The sequence below is a fragment of the Rhinoraja longicauda genome, chromosome 1 (genome assembly GCF_053455715.1).
Source record: "Rhinoraja longicauda isolate Sanriku21f chromosome 1, sRhiLon1.1, whole genome shotgun sequence".
In the NCBI taxonomy this organism is placed as follows: domain Eukaryota; kingdom Metazoa; phylum Chordata; class Chondrichthyes; order Rajiformes; family Arhynchobatidae; genus Rhinoraja; species Rhinoraja longicauda.
Genome location: NC_135953.1, coordinates 106,486,083 through 106,501,542, shown reverse-complemented (window position 1 = coordinate 106,501,542; position 15,460 = coordinate 106,486,083). Strand labels below are relative to the sequence as shown.

Here is a 15,460-nt window from a genome sequence, read left to right as displayed (position 1 = left end):
CAAACCTGTCCTATCCTGTATTTGCCAGTTAGTACCCTGGTACAGGGAACATATACTTCCTCTTGTTCTCTACCAATAAAACTGAGAAGATGACTTGTTTGAGCCATCTTTTCATTTCGGTTGGTGCTTTTCTTCCAAGTTAACTCTCATATTCTCACCCAAATATACACATTTTTACAGTTCTTGTGACCACATGGGTTTTCCCCAAGTGCTCCGGTTTCCTCCCACAACTGTAAGTTGATCATAGAGTATAAGTGAGTGATAGACTCTTGGAGGAAGATGATGAGATTGCAGGGAGAATAAAACATGGGATAAGGTACTATTAGTGTAAATGTGTGGTTGGTAGTTGGCTTGGACTCAGTGGACCAAACAGCCTGTTTCGATGCAGTCATTCTCTATGACTAATTTTCATTGTTATCTTTACAGATCTGCAATATCATGAATGCAGCAGCCGATGAAACATTCACCTTCCAGGTAAAATAACCAATAACTGGAGCCACAAACCACTGATTCAGTAGCCCCTTCAAATCCCAACTCCTGTCATTCAGAATGTCATTCAGAAACAAGAAAACCTTAACTGTAGTTGGCTTATCTGTTCAGAATCTAGTTCCAATGATTAAGGAATAAGTAAGGAAAGAAATGAATGATTTAGAGGGTTCAAATGATCAATGTGGAATCAACATTTACTGTTTTATGCTCTATGTTTGCTGTTCTATGATTACTTTTCTATATTCACTGTTCTCTGTTCTATGAAAGGTTTAGAGGGATATGGGCCTAATGTGGACAAATGGGATGAGCTTAGATGGAGCACCTTGATCAGCGTGGGCAAGTTGAGCTGAGGTCTGTACAAGGGAATATCTAAAATTCTTAGTAAATGTTGAAAATCAACACAAATACCTTAGTTATTGATTCTGCTCACAGCATTTATACCTCACCCAGATGATTCTTTTATTTTATAAGTTCATGTCAGAGGGGCAGCAGCAGGCAGAAGTGAAAAACATCTTTATTGCAAATGGTAATTAAATCAGGGTATAATTGCCATTTAAGCAGCCATCATAAGTGGTTCAGCTTTCAGCTAGAGAAGTGTGTGAGAGAGATGGTGAAAAAGCTGGAACAGAAATCACAGTATTTGCTGGATCAGGCGTTTTATTCCTGTTCTTTCCGCTCATAACAGATTATATTCATCTCCCTCAAGCGTCAGAGTTGTGGTCACTCCAAAGTGTGTTAGACAATTGACAATAGACAACAGGTGCAGGAGTAGGCCACTTGGCCCTTCGAGCCAGCACCGCCATTCACCATGATCATGGCTGAGGCAGAGAATTCCACAGCTTCACAACTCTCTGAGTGAAAACGTTTTTCCTCATCTCCATTCTAAATGGCCTACCCCTTATTCTTAAACTGTGGCCCCTGGTTCGGGATTCCCCCAACATCAGCAATGTAGCGACCATAGAGAATGGTCCGGGTCGTCGAACCCTCAGATTGGCCAGCAAGGTCACGTGTGAGCGCGACCGTAGGGATTGGTCCAGAGAGCGACATCGCTGATTGGCCAGCGTTGTCATGTGCGCTTTTGGCGCCCGAAATGTTAGTTCGGCGAAGTCTTCGAAGAAGACAGTAAGTTTTTGATGGTTGTCCTTTACCTTGTTGTTTAACTTTGTATTCGAATATTGCGGCTGCAATAAACTTCTTCTACAACCAACAAGTTTTCGGACTCGCCATATTGGTGACCCCGACGTGATCTGGACGATCACCGACTATGCAGGAACACGACGCCTCGTTGTTGATTGCCGCGCCTGGCACACCGGAGTTAAGCGCGGTAAGCGTTCACCTTCCGTTGTTTTGGACACATTCACCGCAATCTTGGTTTGTCCACACCGAAGCCCAATTTCATATAAAGAACATATCGGCCGACTCGACGAAGTATTACTACCTCGTCAGCGCTCTATCACCGGAGACGACCACACGCGTGATGCGGTTCATCGTTAATCCGCCTGCGGAAAGCAAGTACGAGGCAATGAAGAAATTGTTACTGCGAACCTTCGGGTTTAATAGGCATGATTGCGCTGAAAGACTTCTGCACCTACCGGACCTCGGAGATCGACGGCCGTCCGTTCTCATGGCCGAGATGATGATGCTAGCCGGTGAGCATACGGATTGCCTCATGTTCGAACAGGCATTCCGAGAGAAGCTTCCTGAGGATGTCCGACTGCTGCTCACGGATTGTTCTTTTAAGGACCCCGAAGCATATGCAGCGAAAGCGGACGCGCTCATAGCGGCTAAAAACAAGGCAAGCGGTTCGATCAACAAGGTCTCGACATCAGTGACCACGCCACAGCGACATCAAGATGGCGCCGCGTCTCCCGCCAGTTCTCCGAAAGCCCGCCAAAAAGATCCGCACAAGCGCGGATGGTGCTATTATCACCTACGATGGGGTAGAGAATCCCGCAACTGCCGCTCACCTTGTACTTTCGCGGGAAATGCCTCGGCCGATCGTACATAGGGGCAGTTGCGATTGGCCACAACCGACGCCTCTACGTCCACGATCGATTCACGGACACAGAATTTTTGGTAGACACGGGAGCCATCGTCAGTATAGTGCCGCCGACCGACCTCGAAACCAGAACGGGTAAGACAGGTCCCACCCTCATCGCGGTTAATGGCAGCCCCATTCGCACTTTCGGTATACGGAAGATGTCCCTTGTGTTAGGCCTCCGCACGTACGAATGGCCATTCATCATAGCAGACGTCAGACAAGCGATCCTAGGCGCAGATTTTCTCTGGGCTTTTTCACTGGTCCCTGATGTCCGCGGTAACGACCTCTGAACCTCCGCCAGCGAGGAGCCCGTCGCTCCGACAATCACCTCCCCGCCCAGCCCTACTGTCCAGGCCGTCGTCGCGGCCCCTGACTCGTATGCGGAGATCCTGGCGGAGTTTCCAGAGCTGCTCATCCAACGTTTTGACACGCCTTCGGCCAAGCACGGCATGGTCCATCACATCCGCACCGAGGGCCCTCCCGTTTTCGCTCGGGCCAGGAGACTACCGCCAGACAAACTGGTGGTGGCACGGGCGGAATTTAGGAAGATGGAGGAAATGGGCATTGTCCGTCAGTCCGACAGCCCGTGGGCCTCGCCGTTGCATATGGTCTCCAAGGCATCTGGGGGGTGGAGACCATGTGGCGATTATCGGCGTCTCAATGCTGTCATCACGGCTGATCGCTACCCCATACCGCACCTACAGGACTTTTCGTCTGGGCTGGAAGGAGCGGTGGTGTTCTCCAAAATCGATTTGGTGCGAGGATACCACCAGATTCCGGTGCGTCCGGAGGACATACAGAAAACTGCCACGATTACTCCGTTCGGGTTGTTTGAATGGTTGCGTATGCCTTTCTGTTTAAAGAATGCGGCACAGGCTTTCCAACGACTGATGGACCGTGTGGGTCGGGGTTTACCCTTTTTGTTTATTTATTTAGACGACATCCTGGTCGCCAGCCCCTCAGTGCAGGAACACCAGGTCCACTTGCGGACTGTGTTCCAGCGGCTCCAAGACCACGGGCTCATTATCCAACCCTCCAAGTGTCAATTCGGCCTCCCTTCTCTTGATTTTTTAGGGCACAGAATTACCCCTGCCGGCGCCTCCCCTTTGCCCGAGAAGGTGGAGGCTATCCGGGCATTTCCCAGGCCCACCACAGTAAAAGGACTACAGGAGTTCGTAGGCATGGTTAACTTCTACCATAGGTTCGTTCCGGCAGCTGCGCGGGTCATGCGCCCGCTCTTCCAGTGCCTTGCGGGAAAACCGGTAGTTGATATGGTCCCCGGCCGCAGAGTCGGCTTTTACAGCAGCTAAGGCAGCATTAGCAGACGCCACCATGTTGGTCCACCCGAGCCCCTCCGCCCCCACGGCCCTGACGGTTGACGCCTCTGACGTGGCGGTGGGCGGGGTCTTGGAGCAGCAGGTCGGTGGCCGTTGGCAGCCCTTGGCGTTTTTCAGCCGGCAACTAAATTCGGCTGAGCTGAAGTATAGCGCATTTGACCGAGAGCTTCTGGCCCTCTATTTAGCTGTTCGTCATTTCAGGTATTTCCTTGAGGGCCGCCCATTTGTGGCCTTTACGGACCACAAACCATTAGCATTTGCATTTTTCAAATTGTCTGACCCATGGTCGGCCCGCCAGCAGCGGCACCTGACTGCTATCTCCGAATTTACCACCGATGTCCGTCATGTCGCGGGTAAGCTTAATGCCGTTGCTGACGCCCTGTCTAGACCTGCTTTTTCCCCTATTTCGGCGGTGGACTGCGAGGTGGATCCCCAGGAGCTTGCGGAGGCACAGCTTCTAGCGGATACCGCCTCGGCATACCAGTCCACCACTTCGGGATTGAAGTTGGCTCAGGTAGCCTGCGGGTCGGAAGGCACAAAAGTCTGGTGTGCTGTTTCCCTTCCCCGTCCCAGGCCGGTAGTACCGCCCTCCCTTCAGCGCCGGGTTTTTGATGCCATTCATGGGCTGGCGCACCCGTCCATCCGCTCCACCTCTGCTTTAGTAGCAGCTCGGTTTGTCTGGCATGGCCTACGGAAACAGGTAGCGGGTTGGGCGCGTTCCTGCGTTCCCTGTCAGACCGCTAAAGTCCAGCGCCATGTCCAGCCCCCCGTACAGGAGTTCGAGGTCCCAGCAGTTCGTTTTTTCCACATCCACGTGGATTTGGTCGGGCCTTTGCCTTCCTCCCGGGGCTACACCCACCTCCTCACAGTGGTGGATCGGTTCACCCGGTGGCCAGAGGCTTTCCCATTGTCTGATATTTCGTCAGCCTCTTGTGCCAGGACTTTGGCCCTCCATTGGGTAGCTCGTTTCGGGGTCCCGGCAGTTATTACCACTGACAGGGGGCCGCAGTTCACTTCGTCCTTCTGGGCCGCGCTCGCAGAACTGTACGGTTCCAAGTTACAACCCACTACTGCATATCACCCCCAGGCAAATGGACTTGTAGAAAGGTTCCACCGTCAACTTAAGGCGTCCCTCAGTGCAAGGCTTGAAGGCCCGGACTGGGTAGACCAACTCCCCTGGGTTCTTCTGGGCATCCGGACTGCTCCTAGGCAAGATCTCGGTGCGTCGTCCGCGGAGCTAGTATATGGCTCGACACTTCGAGTTCCCGGAGATTTGTTTCCGGACCCCTCAGACCAGCTGCCTCCAGTCCCATCAGTCTTAGCATCTCTCCGGGCACGGGTGGGTTCCCTGGCTCCAGTTCCGACTTCACGTCATGGGTGTCCCATGGTACATGAACCGCCTTCCCTGAAGGACTGTGAGTTTGTGTTTCTGCGAAAAGATTCCCATCGTGCCCCGTTGCAGAGGGTCTATCAAGGGCCGTTCCGGGTTTTGCGTAAAGGAACGGCTACCTTCACCTTAGACATGTGCGGCAGGAGTGAGCTCGTCTCGGTGTCCCGGCTCAAACCTGCACACTTGGATCCGGATCAACCAGTCCTGGTCGGCCAAACCCCTAGGAGAGGCCGACCTCCGTCAGTTCCGCTCAGTCCAGGACCCCCCGTTCCGGCAGTTCCTCCAGGACCCCCCGTTCCGGCAGTTCCTCCAAGTCCGGAACCCCCGGCTCCTGTGGTTCAGGCTGCCCCTCTCCTTACTCGTTATGGTCGCGAAATCCGGCTCCCTGCTAGGTTCCGTACCTCGGGTTCTGGGGGGGGGTCATGTAGCGACCATAGAGAATGGTCCGGGTCGTCGAACCCTCAGATTGGCCAGCAAGGTCACGTGTGAGCGCGACCGAAGGGATTGGTCCAGAGAGCGACATCGCTGATTGGCCAGCGTTGTCATGTGCGCTTTTGGCGCCCGAAATGTTAGTTCGGCGAAGTCTTCGAAGAAGACAGTAAGTTTTTGATGGTTGTCCTTTACCTTGTTGTTTAACTTTGTATTCGAATATTGCGGCTACAATAAACTTCTTCTACAACCAACAAGTTTTCGGACTCGCCATAGCAAAACATTTCCTGCCTCGAGCTTGTCCAATCCCTTAATAATCTTATATGTTTCAATAAGATCCCCTCTCATCCTTCTAAATTCCAGAGTATACAAGCTCAGTCACATCAGTCTTTCAATAGACAACAGATAATAGACAATAGACGCAGGAGGAGGCCTTTCGGCCCTTCGAGCCAGCACCGCCATTCAATGTGATCATGGCTGATCATTCTCAATCAGTACCCCGTTCCTGCCTTCTCCCCATACCCCCTGACTCCGCTATCCTTAAGAGCTCTATCTAGCTCTCTCTTGAATGCCTTCAGATAATTGGCCTCCACTGCCTTCTGAGGCAGAGAATTCCACAGATTCACAACTCTCTGACTGAAAAAGCTTTTCCTCATCTCAGTTCTAAATGGCCTACCCCTTATTCTTAAACTGTGGCCCCTTGTTCTGGACTCCCCCAACATTGGGAACATGTTTCCTGCCTCTAACATGTCCAACCCCTTAATAATCTTATACGTTTCGATAAGATCTCCTCTCATCCTTCTAAATTCCAGTGTATTCAAGCCTAGTCGCTCCAGTCTTTCAATATATGATAGTCCCGCCATTCCGGGAATTAACCTAGTAAACCTACGCTGCACGCCCTCAATAGCAAGAATATCCTTCCTCAAATTTGGAGACCAAAACTGCACACAGTACTCCAGGTGCGGTCTCACTAGGGCCCTGTACAACTGCAGAAGGACCTCTTTGCTCCTATACTCAACTCCTCTTGTTATGAAGGCCAACATTCCATTGGCTTTCTTCACTGCCTGCTGTACTGCATGCTTCTTTTCAGTGACTGATGCACTAGGACACCCAGATCTCGTTGTACGTCCCCTTTTCCTCACTTGACACCATTCAGATAATACTCTGCCTTCCTATTCTTACCACCAAAGTGGATAACCTCACACTTATCCGCATTAAACTGCATCTGCCCACTCACACAACGTGTCCAAGTCACCCTGCAACCTCATAGCATCTTCCTCACAGTTCACACTGCCACCCAGCTTTGTATCATCTGCAAATTTGCTAATGTTACTTTTAATCCCTTCAACCAAGTCATTAATGTATATTGTAAATAGCTGCGGTCCCAGCACCGAGCCTTGCGGTACCCCACTAGTCACTGCCTGCCATTCTGAAGGGGTCCCATTTATCCCTCTTCTTTGTTTCCTGTCTGCCAACCAATGTTTTATCCATGTCAGTACCCTACCCCCAATACCATGTGTTCTAATTTTGCCCTCTAATCTCCTATGTGGGACCTTGTTGAAGGCTTTCTGAAAGTCCAAGTACACTACATCCACTGGCTCTCCCCTGTCCATTTTCCTAGTTACATCCTCAAAAAATTCCAGAAGATTTGTCAAGCTTGATTTCCCCTTTGTAAATCCATGCTGATTCGGAATGATCCTGTTACTGCTATCCAAATGCTCCGCAATTTCTTCTTTGATAATTGACTCCAGCGTCTTCCTCACCACCGATGTCAGACTAACTGGTCTATAATTTCCTATTTTCTCTCTCACTCCTTTCTTAAAAAGTGGGATAACATTAGCTACCCTCCAATCCCCAGGAACTGATCCTGAATCTATAGAACATTGGAAAATGATCACCAATGCGTCCACGATTTCTAGAGCCACCTCCTTAAGTACCCTGGGATGTAGACCATCAGGCCCTGGGGATTTATCAGTCTTCAGTCCCATCAGTCTACCCAACACCATTTCCCGTCTAATGTGAATTTCCTTCAGTTCCTCCGTCACCCTAGGATCTCTGGCCACTACAACATCTGGGAGATTGTTTGTGTCTTCCTTAATGAAGACAGATCCAAAGTACCGGTTCAACTCATCTGCCATTTCCTTGTTCCCCATAATAAATTCACCTGCTTCTGTCTTCAAGGGACCCACATTTGCCTTAACTATTTTTTTCCTCTTCACGTACCTAAAGAAGCTTTTATTATCCTCCTTTATATTCTTGGTTAGCTTACCCTCGTACCTCATCTTTTCTCCCCGTATTGCCTTTTTAGTTATCTTCTGTTGCTCTTAAAAAAAGTCCCATCCTCTGGCTTCCCGCTCATCTTTGCGATGTTATACTTCTCTTTTATTTTTATGCCGTCCTTGACTTCCCTTGTTAGCCACGGTGGCCTCTTACTCCCCTTAGAATCTTTCCTCCTCTTTGGGATGAACTGAACCTGCACCTTCTTTATTATTCGCAGGAATACCTGTCATTGCTGTTCCACTGTATTCACTGCTCGGGTCTCCTTCCAGTCAACTCTGGCCAGCTCCTCCCTCATGCCTCCATAGTTCTCTTTGCTCAACTGTAATACTGACGCTTCTGATTTTCCCTTCTCTCTCTATAATTGTAGATTACAACTTATCATATTATGATCACTGCCTCCTAATGGCTCTTTTACCTTGAGTCCCCTTATCAAATCAGGTTCATTACTCAACACTAAATCCAGAATTGCCTTCTCCCTGGTAGGCTCCAGTACAAGCTGTTCTAAGAATCCATCTCGGAGGCACCCTACAAACTCTCTTTCCTGGGGTCCATTACCAGCCTGATTTTCCCAGTCTACCTGCATGTTGAAATCACCCATAACCACCGTAGCATTACATTTGCGACATGCCAATTTTAACTCTTGATTCAACTTGCACCCTATGTCCAGGCTACTGTTTGGGGGCCTGTAGATAACTCCCATTAGGGTCCTTTTACCCTTACAATTCCTCAATTCTATCCATACTGATTCTACATCTCCTGATTCTATATCACCCCTTGCAAGGGACTGAATATCATTCCTTACCAACAGAGCGACCCCACCCCCTCTGCCCACCTGTCTAGCTTTTCGATAGTTCATATACCCCTGAATATTCAGCTCCCAGCCCTGGTCCTCTTGTAGCCATGTCTCTGTAATTCCCACAACATCATCATACTTGCCAATATCTAACTGTGCCGCAAGCTCATCCACTTTATTTTTTAGACCCTTGCATTTCTCGGTAATGATCAGTTGGCCCTTGTACAGAACTGGGAAAAGGAGCAAAAGACATTAAGTGGCTCTTAGATAGATAACAGAAGATAATTTTTACTTTCTGGCATTAATGGCATATTTCAAATTGGTGCTGGTGCCATTTGTAAATTCTCTTTTTTTCCTTCATTCAGACTGAACCTTTGGATAGTTTTGGATGGACAATCAAAAATGTCCTTTCAATGCCAATAGTAAACAAAAAGGAAGAGATTGTTGGAATTGCCACATTTTACAACAGGAAAGATGGGAAACCTTTCGATGAAATGGATGAGGTTCTTATGGAAGTAAGTCTCGCACTCTGGATCTTTTCACCTGAGCGATTGTCCATTATGAGGTGCCTTCTTGGCATTTCATTATTTTCTGCTTCTGTTTCTACCCTTAGTCCTTGACCCAGTTCCTGGGCTGGTCTGTTCTCAACACGGACACAAACGATAAAATGAACAAGCTTCAACATCGAAAGGACATTGCGCAAGGAATGGTGCTCTATCATGTGAAATGCAGCAAGGAAGAAATTCAGGACATATTGGTATGTCTTTGCCCAAATAAGCTTCTATAAAAAAAGTTATTTTTAATGTTTGTAGGTGGCAGCAATTTGATTGGGGAGAGTGAACAATGTCGTTACCACAGTGCCACATTGTTGTCAGGCAATTCAGTGTGATTACAACAAAGCTAATTCTATCCTATGCACTGGGGACAATTTACAAAAGCCAATTAACCTACAAACCTCAACATTTTTGACATGTGGGAGAAGATAGGAGCACCCGGAGAAAACAAACGATCACAGGGAGCATCCTTACAGACAAAACCCGTGGTCAGGATTGAACCCAGATCTCTGGCTAAGGCAGCAACTCTACCGTTGTGCCACTGTGCCGCCCAGGCCTGAGGCAGGAATTAACTCGCCTCCAAACCAATCTCTCAAAGCACTTCATTATGGTCAGATCAGGCAGAGCTGTGGAAAGAGAAATAGAGTTAAAGTATCTGGTTTCTTTTCCCTGAATGTTTCCAGCACTTTTTATATTTGCTCTTTTTCTTTAGCCTGCTGGCAGTAGGGTATCGTGGGCCCAATTGGAGTTTGAAAGGGGACATTTTCCCCTTTGAGGAACAACTTTTTTACACAAAGGGTGGTAGATATATGGAATGTGCTGCAGGAAGAAGTAGTTGAGGCAGTTTAACATTTAAGAAACATTTGGACAGGTACATGGATAGAATAGCTTTAGAGGGATATGTGCAAAACGTAGGCAGGTGTAGACTAGTGATGGTCACGGTGGTCGGTGTGGGCAAGTTGGACTGAAGTGCATGTTTCCACACTGTATCACTCGATTACTCTAATTCAAGGTATGGTTTGCTCTATAGATGAGGAACAAAAAAACAGAGGAATATGAGAAACAGGGGCATAGATGTTTGCACAATGGTTGGCTCATCCACAGAATAATGTTAAGCTACAATTAAGATGATAAACAAGATAGTTTAAATTCAATCTGCATCGCATAATTTGCCTGCACTAAGTAACCTGGAGAATGATATTATACAGTACCCTTTAACTCAAATAGTGACAGATCTGTTAGCTCAAATAAGTTGAACTATATTCAGGATATTACTACAATAATATAGAATAACCTTCTTGTGAAAGTAAATGCTCCAAGCCAAATATTTATTCTATTTGTTTGAAGGTTTAATTAGTTGTACAATCACTAAATCTTGTTCTTTGTTATCAGCCAACAAGGGAATATTTTGGAAAAGAACCCAACGAATGTGATGAGCAAGAATTGCAAGAAATCTTGGTAAGACATGACAGATTGTCCTGCTCAAAGCGTTCTAAACATGGATGGCCTTGGCAAAGTAATGTTAAAGCAGCCATTTATCAGTCCTGAGAGCTAACATGTGTAGCCTGTCTGCACAGGTGTACTTGGACAAGTCAGTTACTAGTTCTTCAACAATGTTAATTTTGAGTTACTTATGTTACGAAATTCCTAGATCTGATGAAGGATCTTGACCTCGAGTGTTAACTTTGTTCAGACATCAATTCACATCCTGTTCCCACCCTGACCTTTATGTTTGGGGTCTCTTGCAGTTTTACAATGAGGCACAATGTGAGTATGAGGAACAACACCCCATTTTTTTGTCTGGGTATACACCAGCCTCTTGGACTCAATATTGAATTCTTCAACTTTTGATATTTCAGACTTTCTTTCCTTCTGCATCAGAATTGTTCATTTCTTTCAGTCAACTATCTGTGATTTTGGTTCGTTTTTTTCTCTTTCCATTAGTTGTAAGGCCCTGCCAGGCGTATCCCACAGAAAAGCTGGTTGTAACATACTACACAGATAAAGAAGCACAACCTAATTCTAACCATCATGTTAACTCATTTGGTCACAACCTGTCATACGTATTCTCTTTGTTCTGTCCATTCTTCCCCTGCCTTATGGGCTCCTGAAAACTAATTTGACCTCTCTTTCCCAGCTCTGTCAAAGGTTCTCAGAGCTGAAACAATAACACTGTTTCTGTTGTCTGAAAAAGGGTCTCGACCCAAAAAGTCACCCATTCCTTCTCTCCAGAGATGCTGCCTGTCCCGCTGAATTGCTCCAACTTTTTGTGTCTATCTTCGGTTTAAAACAGCATCTGCAGTTCCTTCTTACCCACTGTTTCTCATTCCATAGATGCGGCCTGCCCTGCTGAATGTTTCCAGCATTTTTTAATATTTATTTCACAATTTCAAAGCTGGTTTGTGGTTACCACAAATACACTTTACATAGAAACATAAAAACATAGAAAATAGGTGCAGGAGGAGGCCATTCGGCCCTTTGAGCCAGCACCGCCATTCATTGTGATCATGGCTGATCGTCCACAATCAATAACCCGTGCCTGCCTTCTCACCATATCCCTTGATTCCACTAGCCCCTAGAGCTCTATCTAACTCTATCTTTGGTGATTTGGCCTCCACTGCCCTCTGTGGCAGAGAATTCCACAAATTCACAACTCTCTGGGTGAAAAGGTTCCTTCTCACCTCAGTTTTAAATGGCCTCCGCTTTATTCTAAGACTGTGGCCCCTGGTTCTGGACTCGCTCAACATTGGGAACATTTTTCCTGCATCTAGCTTGTCCAGTCCTTTTATAATTTTATATGTTTCTATAAGATCCCCTCTCATCCTTCTAAACTCCAGTGGATACAAGCCTATACCCTTCCATTTTCTCTCCGAATTCCACTACGCAAATTTTATTGGGATTAGGTTGAGACTGAAATTGTTACCATGGTGAACAAAATTCCTTCATGTTTATTCCACCAATAAGTTCTTCTTCAATAATGATATTTTTAGCAGCATTGTTAATTAAGCTTTCCATTAGAACCAATCAATATTTCATGATGAGTTCTGTAAATAAATTAATTGGATTCAATAACAAAGGTGATTTCATTATTACACAAAGGTCACTTCATATTTTCAGTATTGAATTGCAGTGTGAACAGTGTAATAGGTATTTAATGATCTTGCAAACTTTTTATTTTAATTTATTTTTTGGAGATACAGCTTAGAAACAGGCCCTTCAGTGCACCGAGTCCACATTGACCATCGATCACCCGTTCTATGTTCGGGTCACCTGATCACTACTAGTTCTATGTTATCCCACTTTTGACATCCTACACACTAGGGGCAATTTACAGAGGCCAATTTACCTACAAACCTGCATGTCTTTGGAATGTGGGAGGAAATCAGAGCACCTAGACAAAATGCACATGGTCACGGGGAGAAAGTACAAGCTCCATTGTACAGACAGCACTCGTTGTCAGGATTAAACTTGGGTCTCTGACGTTATGAGGCAGCATCTCTACTGCTGCCCCATTGTGCTGCCCTTATTAGGAATAGTTTTCAAATGAATGAAACTACAACTATGATGAGACTTAAACTGCTTAAGCACATAGATGGAACATTGCAACTTACCGTCCCATATCCAACTTTTCCTATTAAACAATGTGACATCATTTTACTTTCTAGGACAAGCAACTTCCGGCAGCAGAACAATTTCACATTTATGAATTCAGTTTTAGTGATCTTGAACATGCTGAGATGGATCTTGTGCGGTGTGGCATTCAGATGTACTACGAATTAAAAGTGGTGAACAAATTCCATATTCCACGTGAGGTAGGTAATTCTACGCGATGAAGTGCCTGAAAAGGAAGTGGCCAGAGAATTTTTTGATTTAAGATTCTGGGCGTTCTTTGAAGTATTCAGATTCTAGATTTAACTTTCAGAAACATTATTGATCAAACTGAACATAACTTTCCCATAGTCATGGATAGAGCTTGAAACAACTTGAAAACAGACCCTCCCTCCTACTGAGTCTATGCCTTCCTATTTACACTAATCCTACACTAATTTAATATCATTCTTCCCACATTCCCATCACCTATGTATAGATTCCTGCATTACCTAGACACCAAGGGCAATTTACAGTAGTCAATTAACCAACCAACCACCTCCTCCCTTCAAAAAGAATATCCAACCCTAAAGATTCTCTATTATTGACATGTATTGCACAACATCTAAGTGGATAATTTCAGAGGTATGTAGCATGGGTCATACAGTTCATAATTCCTTAATTCCCTTAAATTGTTAAAGATGATGCATTTTACTGGCTGCTGAAGAAAAGCCTCCATTTTCCTCAATTAACAAAATATTCCATGGATATTTCACAGGTGCTAGTCCGATTCATTTACTCGTTGAGTAAAGGATATCGAAGAATTACCTACCACAATTGGCGCCATGGATTTAACGTTGGGCAGACCATGTTCACGCTTCTGACGGTAAGATTATTGCCAAAATCTTACCTTTTTAGAAGAACTAGAAGTTTCTAAAATGCAGATTCATGTCACAGACTGTTTTCCCCATCTTGCTCGATAAGAAAAGCATTGGTAGCCATGAATAATTAAACAGAGGTATCCATTTAACATTCCAATGTAAGACTTCTTTCCTTTCTGGCTTCCCCTCCTTTATTTCAATATCACCTTTAAAATGTGTTAAGATTCATTCATTGCAATTATTCCAAAATATATTTAATTCTCAAGATGGTTTTGTTTTTATCTACCCAGAGCTTGACATTACTAATTAATGTCATGCTTTTAATTTCTTAATCCAAATAATCAAACAGCCAAGGCAGAATGTGAGCCTTTAATCATTGGCTGCTTACCTATGCTACTGGAGTACCAGTCCAATGACATAACCACAGCACTACCATTACATTCATTATTACTTCACAAAGTACCTTTGAGATATACTTTGACGTTAATGGCCCAAATCAATGCAAGATATAAATTTTGTGAAGATAGTCACAAGATGCTGGAGTAACTCAGCGGGTCAGAAGAAGAATAGGTGACGTTTTGGGCCGAGATCCTTCTTCAGGCATCCAGTCTAGGATGTTCTAGGAAACGTCACCTATTTCTTCTCTCCAGAGGTGCTGTCTGACCCGCTGTTACTCCAGCATTTTGTGTCTATTTTTGGTGTTCACCAGCATCTGTGGTTCCTTCTGACACATTATGTGTTGCTGTTATCCATGTAAATAGCATGTAGATAGGTTTACTCTATAAATTCAATGCTCATATTTTCATGGATCTGCAACTTCTGATTACTGATTGAATATAGGTGAAGATTGATTTTCCTGCCACTGGAAGTTGCATTACCATGGGCTGTGGCCTGCCGTGAAGAACAATTGGACAAAATCTGAAAGGTTGTTTTATTTCCGCAGACCGGTAAATTGCAACGCTATTATACAGACCTGGAAAGAATGGCCATGTTAACTGCGGGTTTTTGCCATGACATTGATCACAGGGGAACCAACAACTTGTACCAGCTGAAGTAAGTTATTTGAGAATAGCTTATTTTCATGTATATCGAGGTGCAGTGAAAAACTTTTGTTGCGTGCTAACTGTGTTCATAAACTGCCACTGGTAAATTGGGTAATGTGATAAATAACATTATTCCAAAAATGAACTGGGCATTTAATGTTAGACGATATTAACGTTTTAGTTTTAAATCTAATATTGTTGGTCACCTGCTTATGTAGTTTTGTTTTTTAGAATATCTTATCATTTGTGTTCCATGCTCATTAAACGTATTAATATATTTTAAAACGTTTTAAATCCAGAACTACACAAAATTAAACAAGTGCACAAGAGGAGCGTATTTACTGAGCAGAGCACATACTTATCTTTATCAGATGCAGAAATCTTACAAGAAATGGTGATATCTCATGATCTTTCTGCACAACATATTTCCATAACATAGGAAAAGTATATAGAAGCGCACAGATCATGATACCTATGACATCATGATGATCTATACCCCCCATTCCCTGCATGTTCGTGTGCCTCTCTAAATGCCATTAAAACATTACAATTGTATCTGCTTCCACCCACTCTCATGCAACACTTTCCAGGCAACTCCCACTTTCTGTGTTGTAAACCTGTCTTGCAAATCTCTC

The 15,460-nt window shown here is 45.2% G+C and overlaps 1 protein-coding gene across 1 annotated transcript in view; it reads left to right on the top strand.

Annotated features, from left to right (window-relative positions):
- The window catches only part of LOC144600213 (rod cGMP-specific 3',5'-cyclic phosphodiesterase subunit beta-like), a 58,609-nt gene that overhangs the window by 25,198 nt on the left and 17,951 nt on the right, over positions 1–15,460 (top strand). The window contains exons 8-14 of the mRNA XM_078411740.1: positions 427–474; positions 9,125–9,274; positions 9,373–9,516; positions 10,706–10,771; positions 12,979–13,125; positions 13,680–13,787; positions 14,726–14,835. Coding sequence (XP_078267866.1) covers positions 427–474; positions 9,125–9,274; positions 9,373–9,516; positions 10,706–10,771; positions 12,979–13,125; positions 13,680–13,787; positions 14,726–14,835 — 773 coding nt within the window. The remainder of the gene's footprint in view (positions 1–426; positions 475–9,124; positions 9,275–9,372; positions 9,517–10,705; positions 10,772–12,978; positions 13,126–13,679; positions 13,788–14,725; positions 14,836–15,460) is intronic.